Source organism: Balaenoptera acutorostrata, chromosome 5 (genome assembly GCF_949987535.1).
Source record: "Balaenoptera acutorostrata chromosome 5, mBalAcu1.1, whole genome shotgun sequence".
Classification (NCBI taxonomy): domain Eukaryota; kingdom Metazoa; phylum Chordata; class Mammalia; order Artiodactyla; family Balaenopteridae; genus Balaenoptera; species Balaenoptera acutorostrata.
This window is the reverse complement of record NC_080068.1, coordinates 3739283-3760089: the sequence shown is the minus strand read 5'-3', so window position 1 is coordinate 3760089 and position 20807 is coordinate 3739283. Positions and strand designations below refer to the sequence as shown.

Below are 20807 nucleotides of genomic sequence, written 5' to 3'. Positions count from 1 at the left end.
TCTCACCCACATTCTTTCATCTTCTTTCAGAATAGAGTGATCAATCTTTCCAAGTGCCACCACAGAAATTCAAATGGTAACTCTTCATGCCTTTGGAAATGCAGATTATCATTCCAGTTCAAGTGTAGGTAAAGGTCATAAACTGCTTCTCTAGCCCTGTTCTTTATCAGCCTTTGGCCATCTAAAAATTTAAAACCAATTCTTCACCTTCAGATAGAGGCATTCCCATGACCTCTACCTGGACCAGCGGGATTTTACTATTAAATCTCTTCCGTATTTAGAAATCAAAAATTACAATAACAAAACATGGATGCCATTTTAAACCAAGCTTCCCTAAACTGTTGACCTGGGTGCTTTTGTGAGTGAAGAAGGTGAGGGAAAAACTGACCTTCTTCCAATAGAAAACTTTTCAGTTGCCTATTCCTTAGAATTAGTGGTCAGTCTTGACAGCTTAGGAAAAAGCAAAGTCAAAAAGCTGCATAATGAAAGACATCCCCGGCGTTTACTGAAAATGATACACGTGAAACAAAAGCAGATGTGCTTTATGCTCAGGAAGCTCCAGAATGCACCTGCTGGAGTTTTCCAGTGTCTTCTCCCCCTACTTCCTGCTGACTGCTACCTGTTACTTATCCACAGAAGCCAACACCTGTCTCACCTACTTCACGGAGGGTCTGGAGGAAGGAATGAGATAAGAAATGCAAGGAGGATACGGAAAGTCCAAAATAATATTCACGTTTTCTCTGTGAACAAACTGTAGTCACGGTACACTGTAAGCTATTTTTTTTCAAAGCTGGAAGAGACATTGCTGAAGCTTGTCAGAGTTGGCTGGCAGTGTGGGGGAGGACTTTGGGGAAAAATAGAACAACATATAAAAAAGCACAGAAGTCTAATTTAAAGCACTGAAGGCAACACAGGTAGTGTTTGTACAGAGTAAGAGGAGAGATTGAAGAAAGAAACACGATCCAGGTCCTGAGCAGCCTAGTTTATTTCAAAAGCAGTGTTTTCTTTATGCTTTAAAGACAGGAGGCCACAAAGTGCTTCTAAGCAGAAGAGGCAAATGAATCGATTTACGGTTCAGAAAGATCTTGCTAATGGTTCTTGGAGGGGCAGCTGACAGTGGTGAGACTGGAGGTCCCGAGATGCATTGGAAGCCCATCACCAGAGTCCAGGAAGGAAATGTGGAGCCCTGAGCTAAGGCAGTAACGGTGGGAACAGAGATACTGGGGATGTTGGGTAGAGAGAACTCTGGATGCCGGTTCTGTTTAGGAGAGAAAAGGCAATTGAGGATGACTCTCAGATTTACTGACGTAAAAACTGGATGGAGGGTTTTAGGTGGTGTTGTTGTTGTTTAGTATTGTCTTCTCATAAACCTCTAAGAATAATTTTGATGTCACAGTTCTCCTAAAATGTGTGAAACCAAGGCTCCGCTATGCACTTGTGCTTATGTGAAGTTGTAAATCACCTCAGCCTGATGTTATTTATAGGATAGACAAAATTCAGCATTCAAAAATAATTGAAAAATGAAAGCATTTTGTGTTGAAATGACATGATGTCCTGAGTTTTCTTCAAAATAATCCATCAAGGGAGCAGGAGTATATGGGGTTAAAAATGAAATAAGATTACTTATCTGTTAATAATTGTTGAAAATCATCCTGTGGAAGAGTGGCAGTGTACCATCCTCTCCACCTCTGTGCATGTTTTAAAATGTACATAATGAATATTTATTTTAAACTAATTAAAAAACAAAGTAAATAGATGCACAAGTTTCTTAAAATCTTCTGAGGAAATTTTGTTGCAAAAAAAAAGCAAGAGAGAACTTCCCTGGTGGTGCAGTGGTTAAGAATCCGCCTGCCAATGAAGGGGACATGGGTTCAAGCCCTTGTCCGGGAAGATCCCACATGCCACGGAGCAACTAAGCCCGTGCACCACAACTACTGAGCCTGTGCTCTAGAGCCCTCGAGCCACAACTACTGAGCCCACGTGCTACAACTACTGAAGCCCGTGCTCCTAGAGCCTGTGCTCGGCAACAAAGAGAAGCCACCGCAACGAGAAGCCTGCGCACCGCAACGAAGAGTAGCCCCCGCTCGCCGCAACTAGAGAAAGCCTGTGCACAGCAATGAAGACCCAATGCAGCCAAAAAATAATTAATTAATTTTAAAAATAAAAAAGCAAGAAAATACCATTCTGGGAATTAGGCAGTTATGGCAGTTCAGTGTTTTAATCTCTCTGAATTTCCCATTAAAAACAATCAGGGCAACCAAGAAGCAAAACCAAAGACAGAGATCTACTAAATTACTATCGATGACTCCCTGAAAAGCATGGTAGACTATTGGGAGAACAGCAGCAGAAATGGAGGGCACTTTGCAGGCCTCGTGGTGCAGAAGGTTCCAGCAGGGCTGCCGGAAGGCTGAGGATTCTGGGTCCATCCGGGAGCTGCTGCCTATGAATCCCTGACGGTGGCCAACCAGACCAGCTCTCCATGGCAAAGCCCTGCACCGAGGCACAGATGCCGAGAGCAGAGCCCTCAGTGAGTAGCACAGGGACAGTAGGGGGGGAGGAAAGGGGAGGGTCCAGATGAGGGAGGACATAGATGGGCTCCAGGTTAGACACTTACAGCCAGCCTCCTGTTCACACTTCCAGATAAAATAACAACAGGAGCAGGGCAAGTAGCTGGAGTGTGCCTCCTGTGGACACTTAAAGGTAACAGTCACGGCAGGGGCAGAGAGGAACCGAGTCCTGCTCACAGAAAACATAAAGAGACCGCATATTTCTCGTTCTCAAGGTCAAGGAGACCTTCCCAACTACACACGTGCAGAAAGTCTCCTCAGGGGTCAAAAGGGAGGGACGCCACCCCATAGTAAGTGATGTCAACCTACCCACAGGCCTCTTCGCTAGAATCCATCTTGACTAAGAGATGTGCTTACACAGGGGAAGACCCAGAGATAAACCAAATACAGACTCAGAGCCAGACAAAGCAAGATGATTGGCCAGAGGAAACCCAGAAGAACTGCCCCATAAAAGATTCAACCTACCACGAAGGCGCGACTTTCTCTCTGGAGTCCAGCCGTGTGAGCCTATTCACAGGTACTCTTTTCCTCCTAATAAACACTTTACTTGTTTCACTACTTTCGGTCTCTTTGTGGAAATTCATTTCTATAAAGCCGACAGGCCAGGACCACGGGCCTTCGTGGTCTAGTTGTTTGGATTCAGCGCTCTTACTGCCGTAGCCTGACTTCAATATCTGGTCAGGAACCAAAACCCTGATTCAAGCCGCTGCCGGCGGAGGCCACCTGAGATCACAGATAAGATCAGGGGAAAGGAGCCGAAGAGGAAAATCCCAGGAAGTTCACTTTCTGAAAACAACAAAACAGAGAGATCTAGAGTCATGAAGTTAGAAAAGCTATCCTGGCTCATTCATCCCTCGTAAAAAGACAGAAATACTCCTGTCACTTAAAAATGAGCTGCAGAAAAGGATTTATTAAATCTCAAACCAAGTTGTTATTATTAGAAAAAGAGAACTGGGAGTATGTTAAATCCTTACTTACTGTGAAATAATGCCAGAAATTCAAGCTCACGCAATGAATAAGAACTTCAACTATTTCAAAATATCTTAAAATAATATAAGGAAAACTATTATAAGCTTTGATAAAAACATCAAAAATCAGAATTTTTAAATTGCATAAATAAGAGTAGAAAAAAAGAAAGTGTTAAATGAAAAGTGAAAGAACCCAGAAATTATTTAGAAAAAAATCATTTGAGAAACAAAGATAAACCAAATGAAACACAATAACAAATACAACACAAAATGCTTTAAGGGAAGTAGAAGATAGCAAAGGAGGTTATTTTTAAATATCAAAAGGAAATGAAGAAAGAGACAAAAAGGATTTGACAGAAAGTGGTAGCTATAGAAAACAGCAAAAGAAGATCTAATGTGTATTATAGGGGGCCTCTGAAGAGGAAAACCAAATAATTCAAAAGAACAAATGCTGAAATCTAAAATTCAACAGAACTTTCTTTAGGGAGGATGTGAAACTACTGAATGTGCCCCCTGCTTGTATGAAATAGTAGCCAACAACTCACAGTACAAGATTTTTTCTAACAAAACTATAACTTTTCAGGGGGGAAAAAATGTATTTTAGGCATCAATGCAAAAAGACCACAGTATAATCAGCCCTCCATACCCAAGGGTTTCACATCCGCAGATGCAACCAACTTCGGATCAAAAATGTTCGGAAAAAAATTCCAGAAAGTTCCAAAAAGCAAAACTTGAATTTGTCACACACTGGCAACTGTTTACATAGCATTTACATTGTATTTACAACTATTTACAAAGCATTTACACTGTATTAGGTATTATAAGTAATCTAGAGAATTTAAAGTATATAGGAGGATGTGCTTAAGTTAGATGCAAATACCATACCATTTTATATTAGGAATTTGAGCATCTGTGGATTCTGGTATCCAAGGGGGGGTCCTGGAATCAATCCCCCGTGGATTCCAAGGGACAACTGTACTTAAAAGGACAAGAAACTCAGTTTATCATCAGATTTTGAGTTAGTACTACTTTATGCAAGAAGATAATGGCATACTCTTTAAGATGCTCAAGAAAAGAAGGGAGCTAGGGATTTTAGATTCAGTCAAACTAAAGCAAGAACTTTCCCCATGAATCTTTCCTAATGAACCTTCTAGAGAACTAACTTCAAACAACCAAAATGACCAGAGAAACAGTATCATAAAGGTGGTGAAATATAGCTAAGATTGTGAGCCTGGCTCCTACCTTCCAGGAAAACCTCTATAATTTTGCGCCAGACCACAAACTTCTGCCTATTTCAAGCAAAGGATTGTTTGCTTTCGTGGTTCTGACATTTCTAGTTTAGATTCAGACAACTAAGTCAACATTTACCAGATTTCTAGGGAAAAACATTTCTGGAAGATTCAGGACACATTTCAAAGAATGAAAGTAACATTTTAGCAAACTGTCGAAAATTAATACTTACTGCTGCCCAATAAATTACTCCTAAAACACAGTAACGTAAAACAACAAATAGTTTCTGTGGTCAGGCATCTGGGAGCAGCTTAGCTGTTTGGTTGCCTCTCAGGCTCTCATGCTGCTGCAGGCAAGTTGTCCACCAGGCACCTCAAGGCTTCCGTGGAGCTGAAACGTTCTTCCAAGCTCACTGGCGTGCCTGTTGGCCAGTCCTTCACCACCTGGGCCTCTGCCGGGGCTGCCTGAGTGGCCCCAGGGCCTGGCAGCTGGCTCTCCCCAAGAGCTGTGTGTGCTCCAAAAGAAAAGCAAGAACTCAAGACAGACGTTGCCGTCTTTTATAACCTAACCTTGGAAGTTACGTGCCTTCACTTCTACCGTATTCTATAGGTCAGACGGACCAACATCCATCATAGAAGGGGACACAAGGGTATAAAAACCAGGAAACAGAGATCATGGAGGGCTGTTTTGGAGACTCAGAGATGTAAATTTCTCCAAGTCACATAATTGGAAGCAGGAAGATTTGGGTTTTAAACCAAGATCTATGTGATGCCAGAAACTATTCTATTTATAATATAGTCAAACCAAGATGGAATGTGGATTGTTAAGGTTCTAGATCTTCCTCTTCTAATGAAACAACAAGAAAAATGGAACTAACTTTTCTTAAGAGTCTCATATCTATACTTTCCACAGATAAATGAGTTTTACCTTGTCCTCAAGTGACCCTGGATGTCCACACTCCTTCAGATTCACCCTAACAGCTTAGCTGTTTGTCATTTTCAAGTAGAAACTCGTAATTTTCATGTGTGACTTATGTCTACTTGTTTTTAGTAAGGAAGGATCAAAATGGTCTGGGTAATAGGAGCCCAACCTAAATTTTAAGGAAGTGGTTTTCAACCTTTTTTTGTTGACACATTTCATTATATGTCTCAGTTTGGGCTGCTATAACAAATTACCATAGATTGGGTGCTCATACACAACAGAAATTTATTCCCCACAGTTCTGGAGGCTGGAAGTCTGAGATCAGGGCAATAGCCTGGATGAATTCTGGAGAGAGGTCTCTACCCGGATGCAGACTGCTGAATTCTCATTGTGTCCTCATAGGTGGAAAGCAGAGAAAGGCAGCAAGCTCTCTCCTGACTCTTATAAGGGCACTAAACCCGTTCACGAGGGCTCCACCCTCATGACCTCACCTAATCCTGATGACCTCTCACAGGTTACTCCTCTTAATATCATCACATGGTGGAGTATTCATTTCAACATATGAATCTTGGGGACACAACATTCAGTTAATAACATCAACTATCCAAATCTTATGCTTCAACAATCCAGAGTGCATTTTCTTTTTTAAAAAAACACTTTACTGAGGTATGATTGACACACAAACAGAAAAGTGCTTTTTCAATCATTGTATCAATACTTTGATATGCAGCAGAAGTGCTTTGTTTATATTTCCATTTCTTCATCCAGAATGTAGAAAAGACAAGTACTCAAGAGGCAGGATTTCATGCAATTTTAAACAATTTACTGTCTCATCAAAGACTGGTGTGGTTTTGTTTGCTGGTTTGTTTGTTTTACTGCAAGTACACAATGGTGAAAAACACAGTGACTGCTGGTTCGCTTTAGTGCCGCTGCTTTAATCCTTGCTAAGGTACCACCCTTGCTTTTGTACCATCAGTGCAATGTCAATGCAGAGAAAAGAGCAAATGATGCATTAGTATTATTATTTCCATAATAACAAAGCTTATGAAACTTCTGACCATGAAGAACGTGAAAGTGTCTTGAGAAAAATGGCTTTCAAATTGTGATAGTCATTAGACTCTGATCATTCAAAAATTTTCACTTGAGTTTTTGAGGACTTCTGAGACATTTTCCTATTCCTATAGCCGGAGCCCTTGGCCTGGGTTCACGACCCACCCCCTGCCCTGACAGTACCCCTACCACATCCCACGCCAGGCAGACCGTGCCAGCTGGCCTCATGCCCAGTCCCAGCATCAGGGAACTGGCTGAAGCAGCCACTTTTCTTGTCCCCCCTGGACCTTCACATGGGCTGTGGTCTGCATTGGCCTTGGGTCCCACAGCACAGGCTGTGGGTTCCAATCACGCCTCTGGTTTGGGGCCATGAGGTGATGATAATCTGGTCTCCTTAGCCATCACTTGCTCATTCACACTGTTACAGTGTGTTTGTGCACTTGCAAACCTCTCTCCACCTTTTACGAAAAATGTCTACAAATAACAAATGCTGGAGATGGTGCGGAGAAAAGGGAACCCTCCTGCACTATTGGTGGGAATGTAAATTGGTGCAGCCACTGTGGAAAACAGTACGGAGGCTCCTTAAAAAACTGAAAATAGAGTTGCCATATGATCCAGTAATCCCACTCCTGGGCATATATCCAGTGAAAACTCTATTTTGAAAAGGTACATGCACCCCAATGTTCACAGCAGCACTATTCACAGTAGCCAAGACATGGAAGCAACCTAAATGCCCATCAACAGATGAATGGATAAAGATGTGGTACATATATACAAATGGAATATTACTCAGCCATAAAATAGAATGAAATAATGCCATCTACAGCAACATGGATGGACCTAGAGATTATCATACTAAGTGAAGTAAGTCAGAAAGAGGAAGACAAATATCATATGATATCACTCATATGTGGAATCTAAAATATGATACACATGAACTTGTTTACAAAATAGAAACAGACTCACAGACATAGAAAACAAACTTATGGTTACCAAAGGGGAAAATGGGGTGAAATTAGCAATTTGGGATTAACATATACACACTACTGTATATAAATAGATAAACAACAAGGACCTACTGTATAGCACAGAGAACTATACTCAGTATCTTGTAATAAGCTATAATGGAAAAGAGTCTGAAAAAGAATATATATATATATGTAGTTGAATCACTTTGCTGTACACCTGAAACTAATACAACATTGTAAATCAACTATACTTCAGTAAAAAAAAAAAAAAATTCTTCAAAAAGTACACCAAAAGCTTGCTACTTAGGAAAGGCTCTGTGATACTAAAAACCAGCTACAAAGGAGACCCTGGACTCAGCAGAGTGTTTCCTGGGGAGAGACAAGTACTGGGGTCATTATGAGAGACCCGAAGGACCACAGGTCAGTTTTTAAGGATCTCACCCATCACGAGCAGAGGGAAATGGTGCCTGGAGGGCCATCACTGGTGAAGAGTGTCTCATGAACATTCCTTAGAGCTGCCCGGGGGCGCCTGCCATCCGGAACCTGAGATCTCGCTCTGGTGGCTCAGTGGCCCCTGCAATGAATGGTGTCCCCCCAAATCTGTATGTTGGGTCCCCAATCCCCAATGTGACTATATTTGGAGATGGAGCCTTTAAAGGCGTCACTGGGGTTAAATGATGCCATAAGAGTGAGGCTGTAAATAAGAGGACTGAGGCCCTTAGAGGAAGAGAAAAGACAGCAGGGGTGCGCTCACAGTGAGAAGGCGGCCGTCTGCAGCCGAGGAAGAGGCCTCTGGAGAGCCACACCTGCCAGCAACTTGACCTTGGACTTCAGCCCCCAGAACTATGAGATAATACCTTTCTGTGGTATTTTGTTACAGCAGCCCTAGTACACCAATTCTGGGAGCATAAAGGCAAAAGAGCAATCCAGGATAAGCCCAGGGGGCCCTTGCTCTCTAGCCCCAGCCCTCTTCCCCTGCCAGCCCCCAAGCCACCGGGAGTCCAACCCGCACACCAGGAAACGTGGGCCTGTGTCTGCTTCAGGCACCCGTTGGACTCCCCGCTCGAGTGTCATCCTGGCCAAGGGACATGGGTAGCTCCGTGTGGCAGGTGACCATGCCAGGTGTGCTCTTGTTCCTGGGGACACTTGGGCTTGTCCTCATCACTAACGCTTTGTAAGAATAAAATAAGGGGGACTTCCCTGGTGGCACAGTGGTTAAGAATCTGCCTGCCAATGCAGGGGACACGGGTTCGAGCCCTGGTCCGGGAAGATCCCACATGCCGCAGAGCAATTAAGCCCGTGCGCCACAACTACTGAGCCTGCGCTCTAGAGCCCGCGAGCCACAACTACTGAAGCCCGCGCACCTGGAGCCCGTGCTCCACAAGAGAAGCCACGGCAATGAGAAGCCCATGTGCCTAGAGCCCGTGCTCTGCAACGAGAAGCTACCGCAATAAGAAGCCCACGCACCACAACGAAGAGTAGCCCCCACTCGCCGCAACCAGAGAAAGCCCGTGCGCGGCAACGATGATCCAACACAGCCAAAAATAAATAAAAAAACAAAACAAAACGAAACACATTAGAGAAAAGCTTTTTCAATGACAGAAATTTAAGGAGAGCACGGGTTGCTGTTGTGATAGGGCTTCCCTGAGCGAAGGGTTTCACAGTGAACAGATGATAGAGGCAGACACGTGGGAACACTTGTGTCCACACGGGGCACCTGCATTCTGAACAGGTACAGCTGAAGCTACAGGAATGGTTTTCATTCTCCAAACTGTTCTGGTGGCCAGATTTTCAAAATTTACTCACCAAGATAGCACAACTGCCTCAGGAAGAGTTTTAAGTTTGACCATTTTCCCTTTTGCATCAGGACTGAACTCCTGCCATCTTTCTAGACGCCTTCACATTTCCTCACATTTTGTGCTCATGTTTCCACATCCTTGCCACTCCGCCTTCTGTGGTTTCCGGGTGGGTGATGGACGGGACTTTTATTAACGCCTGCTTGAGGATAAGAAATAATCCTTGATTTCAAAATGTGCTCGAAAGTGTTGCTGCTTAACTGATTCTCACCTTTTTAAATATAAGTGCCCTTCTCATAGACCAAAATATTATTCAGACCTACCACGCATTGGGACTCGTAGACAGAACAATGATATTTGATGTAGAAGTTCCAAATCACTTGCTAGATTGTACTCTTAACTTAGTGGCCAGGATCTTGAATGTATATTGGGAATCAAAAATATTATGTCCCATAGAGATTTTTACTGGAAAGGAATTGGGCAGAGACAAATGCTATGTATTCAATAGATACATAGCGGTAACATAATTTTTCACTGAATCTCAAACACTATGAATTCTGGACACATGAATGATATTAATTTGTTAACATGAATGATATCAAGTTCTTTTCTCTGAATCAACAGAAAGCTACCTAAAAGAATAGGCTATTTGGGCAGTTTTAGGCGACATCGTCGGTCTACCCTCAGTGCCCTGTGGACTCGCTCCTGCAGTGAGATCCAAGGGCTTTTTTACGCTTCAGTAAGAAAAAGCATGCACGAGTCGTTAAGAATATAGGCAAGGCATTATGTTATATTTATTTATTTTCCAGCTTGTACAAACTGGACGTAGAGGCATAAACATAGTACATTTCTACCATTTTCAACAAAAATATAACCAATATGTACAATTATTGTATTAAAAATACAAAAGGGATACAGACTCCGCCAATGTCTTTCTAAAAGACATACAGGTACAAGTAGTATCAAAAGGATGAGGAAATCACCAGTTAATTGTACATTCTGCACTTGACATCACAGAGCGAACTGAGGTTACACTCCTACTATGTTCTACGGTGACTTAATGCTTAGGTAACATTTGTGCAACTTGTGTAGAGCAAGAGTTCTGTCTTTCTAGATGCACATGAGGTCCACAGCCTAGAGAAGAAAACTGGCAAATAATGCATCTTACATGTAAAATTACAAATGCATCATTGATAATGTAATATATAAGCAAGTAGACAAATGCCATGATACAGGAGAGAATTATTAAATAAAGCACTGACATTGCTTTGATACAGTGAAAAAACACTGCAATTTGACTTTTAAAATTGGAAGCTATTTACGTTTATCTACTGATCAATATGATCAGCTGAATTTAATGGAAAAAAAAATCCAAGACCAGCAGTTCCTCACATCTGAGTACTACTCGGATTGGCAGCCTTCACTTTTCCGGAGTCTGTGCAAAAACAACACAAAAATAGACCGGAGGGGTCATCTCAGTCCTTCTGGGGTTAATAGCAGCTGTGAACACGTGGTTGCTACACTCAGGCCTTCTCCGTCTCGGCGTCCGTAAAGCCACTTACGGGTCGGTCTTCGGCGACTGACCCGCCTTGCAAACAAAGGCTGGCGGATCGCACTGGGTTTTGGATCTTTTGATCATCTTCACGTTAAAGGCTTGTTTATTCCCTCATGGCGACCGATCGATACGGGGAGGCTGTCTTGAAAGAGCAGTATGAACAGCTGGCATTAGCGCCAACACCCCGAGCTGCTTTCACTGCAATGCTCTCCAGTTATGAACGTTTCTCTTTGAAAACAAGCAAGAGAATCCCTAAAACTAAATAAACAGAAATCAAAGAAACATAATTTAAAAAAAAAAACACGGGGTTTGCCGTCTGCCTCGATGGAGCAGGACACGCCCTCGGGTGACACTGCCCTGCGCTCCACACGCTCAGACACAGGACGCGAGAGTCCCAGTTCCCTCCCCGGCCATGTGCAAACAGTTGTAAAGAAGAGCCCCAGCCCCTGGGGAAGGAGGGGCCGGGGACCTTGGGATCTAGGTAATTGGCTAACACCTCACGCTTCCAGGATCGGGCACTTCCCGGGCGCGGCCGGGACACAGGAAGCGGGGCCGTGGGCCAGCCTTCCCTCTCCCTGGTGTGACCACACCCTGTCCGGCATATTTGGTTTTTTGAGAAACCCCGGCTGGCAACCCTACTTAAAGGTTCAACATAATACTGTAAAATCATTAAACGGATATAATATTTACTCTCTGAACACAATCTTTAAACTCATTTAAAAGAAAAAAAAAAAACCCAGAAAACGGAGGAGGGCCCTGTAAACAAGCGGACGAGCACTGCACTCAAGGATTTCATTGTTTTCCTTTGTCTTCCTCGGTGGGTTAAAGACCCCAAGTAGTTCCACGGCTGGCTGTTCTCACGATTCCAATGAAACCAAGTGCTAGGACTGGACCGAAATCTAAAAGGAAGATTTTTTTAAAAACTCCTTCCAGGCGTGGAGAAGTGCAGCCAGGGTGACTCACGGGTGGTGATGACCTTGGAGTCTGGAATGATGCTGTGTGACGTGGCAGGCAGCCACAGGAGCTTGGAGACGCTGCGCTGTGCATTCAAGCAACAAGGCGGAAAAGTGCCAGGGCGGTTTCTTCACAGTATTTCACATGCAAAGGGGACAGGAAGAAGGGGGGAAGGAGCCCCACGCTGCTTTTAAGGCAGGGAAGGAGGCAAACTGGTCCACCATCCTCAGAGTGTGAGTCCCAAGGCTCTGACGCTAGGGGACGTCTTCTGTGCTCTCCTGTGGGTGGCCGACACGGGCGCAGACAAGCCCGTGCCTCAAACCGCAGACACTTGTTCATCTTCTGCCGACACAACCACGAAAGAAAGGAAGAAACAAAAGAAAAATCAATAAGCGAGCAAGTCGTTTTCTTGTGCTTAGAGAGAACATGTCCACCGACACGCTAAATAAAAATACCGCAGCTGTGTTCTCTTAGTATAGGTCACCTAAGATCCTCAACTTTTTTTCTACCTAATGATTAATAATAATAAAAAAGTTTAAGGGGCTTCCCTGGTGGCGCAGTGGTTAAGAATCCACCTGCCAATGCAGGGGACACGGGTTCGAGCCCCGGTCCTGGAAGATCCCACATGCCGCGGAACAACTAAGCCTGTGCGCCACAACTACTGAGCCTGCACTCTAGAGCCCACGAGCCACAACTACTGAGCCTGTGTGCCACAACGACTGAGCCTGCGCTCTATAGCCCACGAGCCACAACTGCTGAGCCCGTGAGCCACAACTACTGAAGCCCACGCGCCTAGAGCCCGTGCTCCTCAACAAGAGAAGCCACCGCAATGAGAAGCCCACGCACTGCAACGAAGAGTAGCCCCCGCTCGCCGCAACTAGAGAAAGCCTGCACGCAGCAATGAAGATCCAACACAGCCAAAAATAAATAAATAAAATAAATTTATAAAAAAGTTTAAAATAAAGTATATGGGATGCACATCTTTAAATATACATACCCACTATAAAAATACATTGTATATTTACTGACTGAAAACTCATGAATGATAAATTCATTGAAAAAAGTTATAAAAGTTATAAAATAACATATGACTTCTTAAATAATATACACGCATATACATATAAAAAAGTCTAGGGCTTCCCTGGTGGCGCAGTGGTTGAGAATCTGCCTGCCAATGCAGGGGACACGGGTTCGAGCCCTGGTCTGGGAGGATCCCACATGCCACGGAGCAACTAGGCCCGTGAGCCACAATTACTGAGCCTGCGCGTCTGGAGCCTGTGCTCCGCAACAAGAGAGGCCGCGATAGTGAGAGGCCCGCGCACCGCGATGAAGAGTGGCCCCCGCTCGCCACAACTAGAGAAAGCCCTTGCACAGAAACGAAGACCCAACACAGCCATAAAAAAAAAAAAAGAAAGAAATGACTACTTGTTGAATTTCCATACAATATCAAAAAATAACCACAATTATCTGAAAAGGCTATTAAAGTATGTCTCCTTTAAAAAAAAAAGTCTAGAAGGATATGTGACAAAATGCTAATGGAAGTTATCTGCAAGTGGCAGGACTGTAAATAGTTTTCATGAATTGTGTTTTGCTTTTTCCTATAATGATTATTTCCAGAATAAAACATGTTAACCTCAAACCTTAAAAGCAGGAGTTGGGGGGGGGGCATGGTCTCCCCCTTCAACCTCGCCCCAGCACGGCCAGCTCGACTCGTACAGAGACGGCAAGAAAGCTCTAGAGAAGTGGGCTTTTCCACCAGACTTTCATCTGGGACTCCCAGCATTTCCCCAGAAAACCGAGGATTAGGAGGGAAATGCACCCAGGCTCACACGGTACTACAGGGGACCCCTCCGCAATCTTTCGTTATTTCTCCAGCCACTCCGGAAAAAGCAAAACGCAGCCCAACGGCTGGCACCGAGGCCGGGGGCGGGCGCGGAACCCCGGGCGGGAAGCAGGGCCTCTGGGGGAAGCGCATGTACCGTCCTCCTCGGCGGGGAGGCCCGGGGGCGCGCAGGGGCCGGGGCGCGGGTCGTCGCCGGGCCGGTGCCACTGCGGCCGCGGGGCGGGCCTGGCGCCGCCCGGGGCGGGGGTGTCGGCCGGCCGGGCCAGCATCCTGGAGCGCTGCAGCGCCACGGTGTAGTCCGGCGGCTTCCGGGCGGGGTGCGGGTGCGCGTCGGGGAAGTCGGTGATGGGGATGCCCACGTATCCCGGCGGGGTGGGCGGCGGCTCCCGGTAGCGGCCCTCCTTCCTCGCTGCGGGAGGGAGAGACAAGGCGCCGCGGTGAGCATCGCGGCGCGCGCGGCCCAGGCCACGTGCGCTCCTCGGGCAGGAGGAGGCCCGAGGCGAAGAGCGCGGCGCCCGCGGGGAAAGGCACGTGGGGCTGCGCGCAGGGCGGGGTGCCGGCGGGGGGCGGGGCGCGCACCAAGCCCGCCACGCGCCGGGTCATCTCCGGCGGCACAGGCAAGACTAAGCGATCTAAGCACCTGTAACGCTCACCGGGGCAGAGCGACGCTACCTGTCACGCAGTTACCAGGCTAACGCCCAACCCTGGGGTTTACTGGAAACACGCAGCAAAGGGAACAGAGCCTGCAACACGGGAGTGGCGCCTGCCAGCGGTTCCCTCCCCCCTCCCTGCCCCGGGGGCCAGGCGGGCTGTCCCTCTTTGCTGGGCCATCTACCCTCAGCGGGCAGAGAATCAATCCCAGGTTACTTTCAAGTCTTGGGCCTCACTTCGGAAAATGGGGAATCACAATAAATTTGGAAGAATAGTACAAAAAAATGATGCAAATTTCAAAACTTAAAACCATGTGTATGTGAGGTATGTATTTTTCTCGAAGTCCTTTTATCTTAATTTCATGACTTAAAACATGAATCTGTAAAGGCAAGTAAAAGCAAAGTTTTCTTATCTTCAACTTTCTAGACTCAGCTGTTAGGAACTTAAATCATTCTTCTTTCCTTTGCAATAAAAATTCTGTGTATTAGTTTGTTAAAGAAAGTGCTTTTCTGTTTGCAATTGCCAAGATGTGGAAGCAACCCATGTGCCCATCAACAGATGAATGGATACAGAAGATGTGGTACATATATACAATGAAATATTACTCAGCCATAAAAAAGAATGAAACGTTGCCATTTGCAGCAACATGGATGGACCTAGAGATTATCATATAAGTGAAGTAAGCCAGACAAAGACAGATATCTTATGATATCACTTATACGTGGAATCTAAAATATAATACAAATGAATTTATACACAAAACAGAAACAGACTCACAGATTTATGGTTACAAAGGGAAGAAAAGAGGGGAGGGATAAATTAGGAGTTTGGGATTAACAGATACACACTACTTTACATAAAAATAGGTAAACAACAAGAATTTACTGTATAGCACAGGGAACTATATTCAGTATCTTGTAATAACCTATAATGGAAAATAATATGAAAAATATATATATAATTGAATCACTTTGTTGTATACCTGAAACTAACACAATACTGTAAATCAACTATACTTCAATTAAAAAAAAAAAGTGCTTTAAAAATTGCAACCTAAGAATAGGTGTTAACTGTTTTCTCCTTATTCATCTTGAAAAGATATTAAATTCGACATCCACCCATGACTACGTGATAAAATAACTACAATTTCCCTACTAATAAAAGTGATGTCTGTGAAGATTATATTCCAGAATTTCTCACTCTGTATCCTATGATGTATCCCTACACTTTGACTATACAGACGTTGAACATGCCATAGAGAATATATCCCGATAGCATTAAAGGAGCATAAGAGACTTCACAACAGAAACAGCAGCAGCGAAGTGATAGTGTCTTTCATGTACTTATGAACTGCTAACCAGGCACCGGTGTTCTGCAGAGATTTCGTTTAAACCTCATAGCAACCGCATTGGTAGAAATTATTAAATTCATTTTACAGATGAGGAAATAGACACCGTTTAGTGCCTTGCCCAGTGTCACAAAGCTGGGAAAGTGGCAAAGCAGGGATTCAAACCCACAGCCTGCCTGACTCACTACCTTACCTCTTGCACCCTCCTCCTTGTTCTATCCTGTGCAGAGGGAATTTGTCTAGCACAGAAACATTTACCTGCATAACAAACATCGACAGAAGATTTTTAAATATGCAAAGGGTAAAGTTCTACATACAATTCAAGGGAACAAAATACAAAAGTAAAACATTTAAAACAGTTCCAATTAAACAAAAAAATATTCTTCCTCTAGAGAGAATGGCCATCCTTCCTGATAGTTTTCAGCTGAGAAGATCAACGTTGGAGCAGGTAACACCCATGAGGACAACCTACTGACCCTGACAGCTACGGTGCATGGAAGGTTGACTGTTGCAGGGTATTTATAAGCACCTGACCACAGAACCTGGGCCCTTAACCACCATTCATTTCAAAATCCTGAGCGCACTGCTAACTTGGAAGGCCTACACGGCAATGGGTGGGGCAGAATGAGGAGAAGAACCGCAAACACATGCTTTTACTTTTGAAATAAGTCAGGGTGCAGCCACGACCCAGACACGACAGAGCCCGCAGTCAGCTTACCAATAAGCCCCTTGGTGGCGCTGGGCGGCACGGCCACGTGGGCAGCCATGGCGACGGGCTTGGCTTCTTCGGCGGTCGCAGGCATCATGCTGCTGCTTTCAGCTTCGAGGGAAACGTCCTTCCCCCCCCTTCGCTTGATTGTGCCTGTGTCCCCCTCCGAGTCTTCTCCCCAGTACCCCGTGGAGGAGGCCCAGCTTGCCCGGGACTGGGCTTGATCGAGACTCTCTCGGCTTTGACTCTGCCTGTTATACTTTGTGCTATGGTCGGAAAACATGATCTGGTCCACGTGGCTGCTCGAGGCCCAGAACCCTGCAGCGTCCCCTGAATGGTCAAAGTGAGTGTGCCCGAAGGGGAGCGTCTCCCAGCTCCGCTGGTGCTGGATGGTCTGGATGTTATCGTGGGAGCCGCTGGAGCACGACGTCCAGCTCCCTCGGCCGCTGTCAGCAGCGTCAAGTGAGGCTCGGTCCCCCTGGTCTTGGGAAAGCTCCTCTGTGCTGGGAGAAGAGATCACTGTAGCTGCAGCGTACAGGCCCCGGCTCTCGGACAGCGGTGCGCAGGACCTAGGCGGCCAATGGGAAACAAAGAGAAAAAAATAATAAAGAGAAGGGGAGGGGAGGGGGGCCAGGAAAGAGGGGAGGGGAGGGGGAGGGGAGGAAGAGGGGAGGGGAGGGGAGGAAGAGGGGAGGGGAGGAGAGGGGAGAAGAGAGGAGAGGAGAGGAGGGGAGGGGGAGAAGAGAGGAGAGGAGGGGAGGGGGGAGGAGAGGAGAGGAGGGGAGGGGAGGAGGAGAGGGGAGGGGGCCGGGAAAGAGGGGAGGGGAGGGGGGAGGGGAGGGGGGAAGAGGGGGAGGGGAGGGGGGGAAGAGGGGAGGGGAGGGGAGGGGGGGAAGAGGGGAGGGGAGGGGAGGAGAGGAGAGGAGAGGAGGGGAGGGGAGGGGAGAAGAGAGGAGAGGAGAGGAGGGGAGGGGAGGGGGGAGGAGAGGAGAGGAGAGGGGAGGAGAGGGGAGGGCAGGGGAGAAGAGAGGGGGAGGGGGGGCCGGGAAAGAGGGGAGGGGAGGGGAGGGGAGGGAAGGGGAGGGGAGGGGAGGGGAAAGGGCAAGCTTGTTAACTAATAACTCCGTGCTAAAACCCAACCACTTTTTCTTGGAAAGGCGGCTTCCTTTCCTTCCAGGAAGAGGATTTAGGCTCCACCAGACTGAGCGACAGTGGCCACTCGGCCCTGCCCCGTTTCCTCCCCTGTGACGTCCCCACAATATCAACCACGGGGGAAAAGAGCCATCAGCTGCTTACAGGAAAGGAGCACTTTCCTTACAGTGCCTCACTACGATCTGACTATTCGGGAAAGCAGCTCACTGGACTGAGTCACCCCTGCCCTCAGCGCAGAGCAAACGCGTCCCAGTGCAGGACAGCCCGCACTGGAGAAGCAGTCTGCACGGTGCTTCGTAACCGGGGAACGGTGAACTTCAGAACCGGGACGGGGAGAGCGTCCCTGGGCGCCCTGTAACCTGCCCCGCACACGTGGGGGAGGGCAGCGAGCCCGCGGACGAGCCCCTACCCCGGGCTGCACGGGTCGGGCTCCGCCGCCGGCCGCCTCTCGGGCCGGCCTGCGGCCAGGCTGGTCTCCGCCGTGCCGACCGATGGCCTCTGGCGCCGTTCGTCGGGCAGCGAGACGGGCAGCGCGTCGAAGGAGGAGTTGCTGACGATACTGGACCGTGAGGAGATTTCGCTGTGGCCGGAATCTGAGAAGTTATCCACGGTGCCGCTCGGAGCCAAAGTGTAGCCTGCGTGGGAAACACATCTCTCCTTAGACACCGAGGGTGCACGGCGTCCCGCTGACGCCTCCCCGTAGAAGCAAAACCAGAACGCAGGCCACAGGTGCCACCACGGAACTGGGGAGAAAACACTCTCCTTGGGGACTGAGCTACAGTAAAGTTTTACGTTTTACCCGAATGCAGTTTAGTGTGGTTAATGACAGCTTAGAGAGGAAAAAAGAATTCACCGTTGTAGGACCCAGGAATTGCTGCAGACTGGATCACGGCACGACTCGATCCTGCTCTCTTAACTATAAATTATACTACATTAGTCTATGTCAACGAAACTGAAGAATGACTAGGATGATATTTAAAAGTATGGTTTTTTCTCAAACTGCAAAGTCAGTAGTAATTTTGTTTTCAATGGAGTTTTCACTTTTAGAACTTTACAGCATAGAATAACTCCGCTGGAAAGATCTGCATTGTAACTTTAAATGGACATGTATGAATAAGAAATAAGACCTGAAGAAGATATCTTTGGATTTTTGCCATTTAATTTTTCAACGTTAATAATATATTGGATAAATCACATGAAAGCCAATTGTTTTGAAGGACATAATGTACAAAATCTCCATTTTTCTCCCTGGACCATCATTATGTCTAAACAGATGTCCATTTTTTGGCCTGAAGGACCCTTAACTCTTTGTTGCTAAAAATAATTCTGAAAGTCACAAAAGGAAGAGAGGCTTGTCTTGACATTTTTAACAAAAAAATCCAAATCTCCTTTCTCAGTATTCATTTATTTTTTACATTAAGAATCTCATGTTACTTAAAATACTGATTTTATATGATTATATGTACACAATGAAAACCTAATAAAAAAAATGCCATCTAGAGCACCTAAATGTTGCTAATTTACTCTCTGAAGAGTACTTCCCCATCCTTTCAGTAAATTATGAATTCCTGATTTATTTTTTTAAAAGGTTGCACAGGTGTTGATAAGATTTCACGTGTTCATCCATGAAATGTCTTGTTTTAAACCACGCTGCAAGTTCTGACAGACAAGATTTCAAACCCTCCCTGAACAGTCTACCCCCAAAAAAAAATCTCTAGAAAAAGAATCCCTCAGGTGGAGCACGTGGCATGGGGAGGAATTGCCCCATTTTCCTCAACTGATGAGATGACCCCTCTCTTTCCCGCTGGCCCACCTATCCCGTAGGTCCGTGGGGCACTGTTATTCTTGTTACTGTTCTCACTTCCACGAGAGGACGGGGAGCTGGTTTAGTCCAACTGCCTGCAGCCAAACGATCTCAGCTGACCGCCACTGCCACCCAACGACTGACGAGAGAAGAATTCAGACGCACCCACTGAACAAGGACTAGAGGCTGATACCCACATAGAACGCACACATGTCTGAGACAGCTAAAAAGTAAAGCAGGAAAGGTATTTGTTGTGCCGGTGAAATCTAACAGTGGATTAATCTCTTTGGCCTCGTCTAGTGAAAACTGTCCTGGCCATTTATTACCGGCTTACTTATGCCCATTCAATTATAGGGTAGGGGAGAAAGTAACCCCGAGGTTATGCAGCAGAAAATTATCTAGTATTTTTTTTTTTTTTTAATTTTATAGCTACTTTATTTATTTATTTATTTATTTTTGGCTGTGTTGGGTCTTCAGTTCGTGCGAGGGCTTTCTCTGGTTACGGCAAGTGGGGGCCACTCTTCATCGCGGTGCGGGGACCGCTCTTCATCGCGGTGCGCGGGCCTTTCACTATCGCGGCCCCTCCCGCTGCAGGGCACAGGCTCCAGACGCGCAGGCTCAGTAGCCGTGGCTCACGGGCCCAGCCGCTCCGCGGCATGTGGGATCTTCCCAGACCAGGGCTCGAACCCGTGTCCCCTGCATTAGCAGGCAGATTCTTAACCACTGCGCCACCAGGGAAGCCCTATCTAGTATTTTAAAGATAAGAAAGCATTAATATCAGAAGGAGAGTCTTGAGTGCCTAAAATTTAATCTCCTTAAAATTAAACAAGATAGCAACCAAAAAGATAATCAAGACTCACGTTAACACAATGAAAGATAAATCAGGAAGATATTCGTTTTTCTTATGTTTTTATAGGCCTCTACTCTGTGATGAATGCTATGTAATCATATTTAGTTAGAACAACTGTTAGTATAAAAAGAATTATTTCCACACTTACAATCAGTAAAAAAACGAATTTTTGAAAGGGCTTATATAGTTATATAAGCTTAACGCTATTTATTTATAACTATAATATTGAAAAGTACCAAAGTTCTTCCAAATTTATAAACTGAGGGGGAAAAAAAATCCATTGGGTGTTACACATCAGGTCTTTTATTTTTTGGGGGGGGTGGGTGGCCACGCAATACAGCTTGCAGGATCTCAGTTCCCCGACCAGGGACTGAACCCACGCCCTTGGCAGTGAAAGCGTGGAGTCCTAACCACTGGACCGCCGGCGAATTCCCAAGGTCA

At 45.9% G+C, this 20807-nt stretch overlaps 1 protein-coding gene across 9 annotated transcripts in view; it reads right to left on the bottom strand.

Moving 5' to 3' along the window:
- Positions 1-10283: 10283 nt before the first annotated feature.
- The window catches only part of RAPGEF2 (Rap guanine nucleotide exchange factor 2), a 248001-nt gene continuing 237477 nt past the window's right edge, over positions 10284-20807 (bottom strand). For 8 of the 9 annotated variants that reach the window (XM_057547436.1, XM_057547437.1, XM_057547435.1 and 5 more), the window contains 4 exons: positions 18122-18347; positions 16570-17129; positions 13989-14261; positions 10284-12351 (listed from right to left, as the gene is read on the bottom strand). In XM_057547436.1, the coding sequence (XP_057403419.1) occupies positions 12326-12351; positions 13989-14261; positions 16570-17129; positions 18122-18347 (1085 nt within the window). In that variant the 3' untranslated portion in view covers positions 10284-12325. The remainder of the gene's footprint in view (positions 12352-13988; positions 14262-16569; positions 17130-18121; positions 18348-20807) is intronic. The other variant, XM_057547439.1, reaches the window with a different exon arrangement.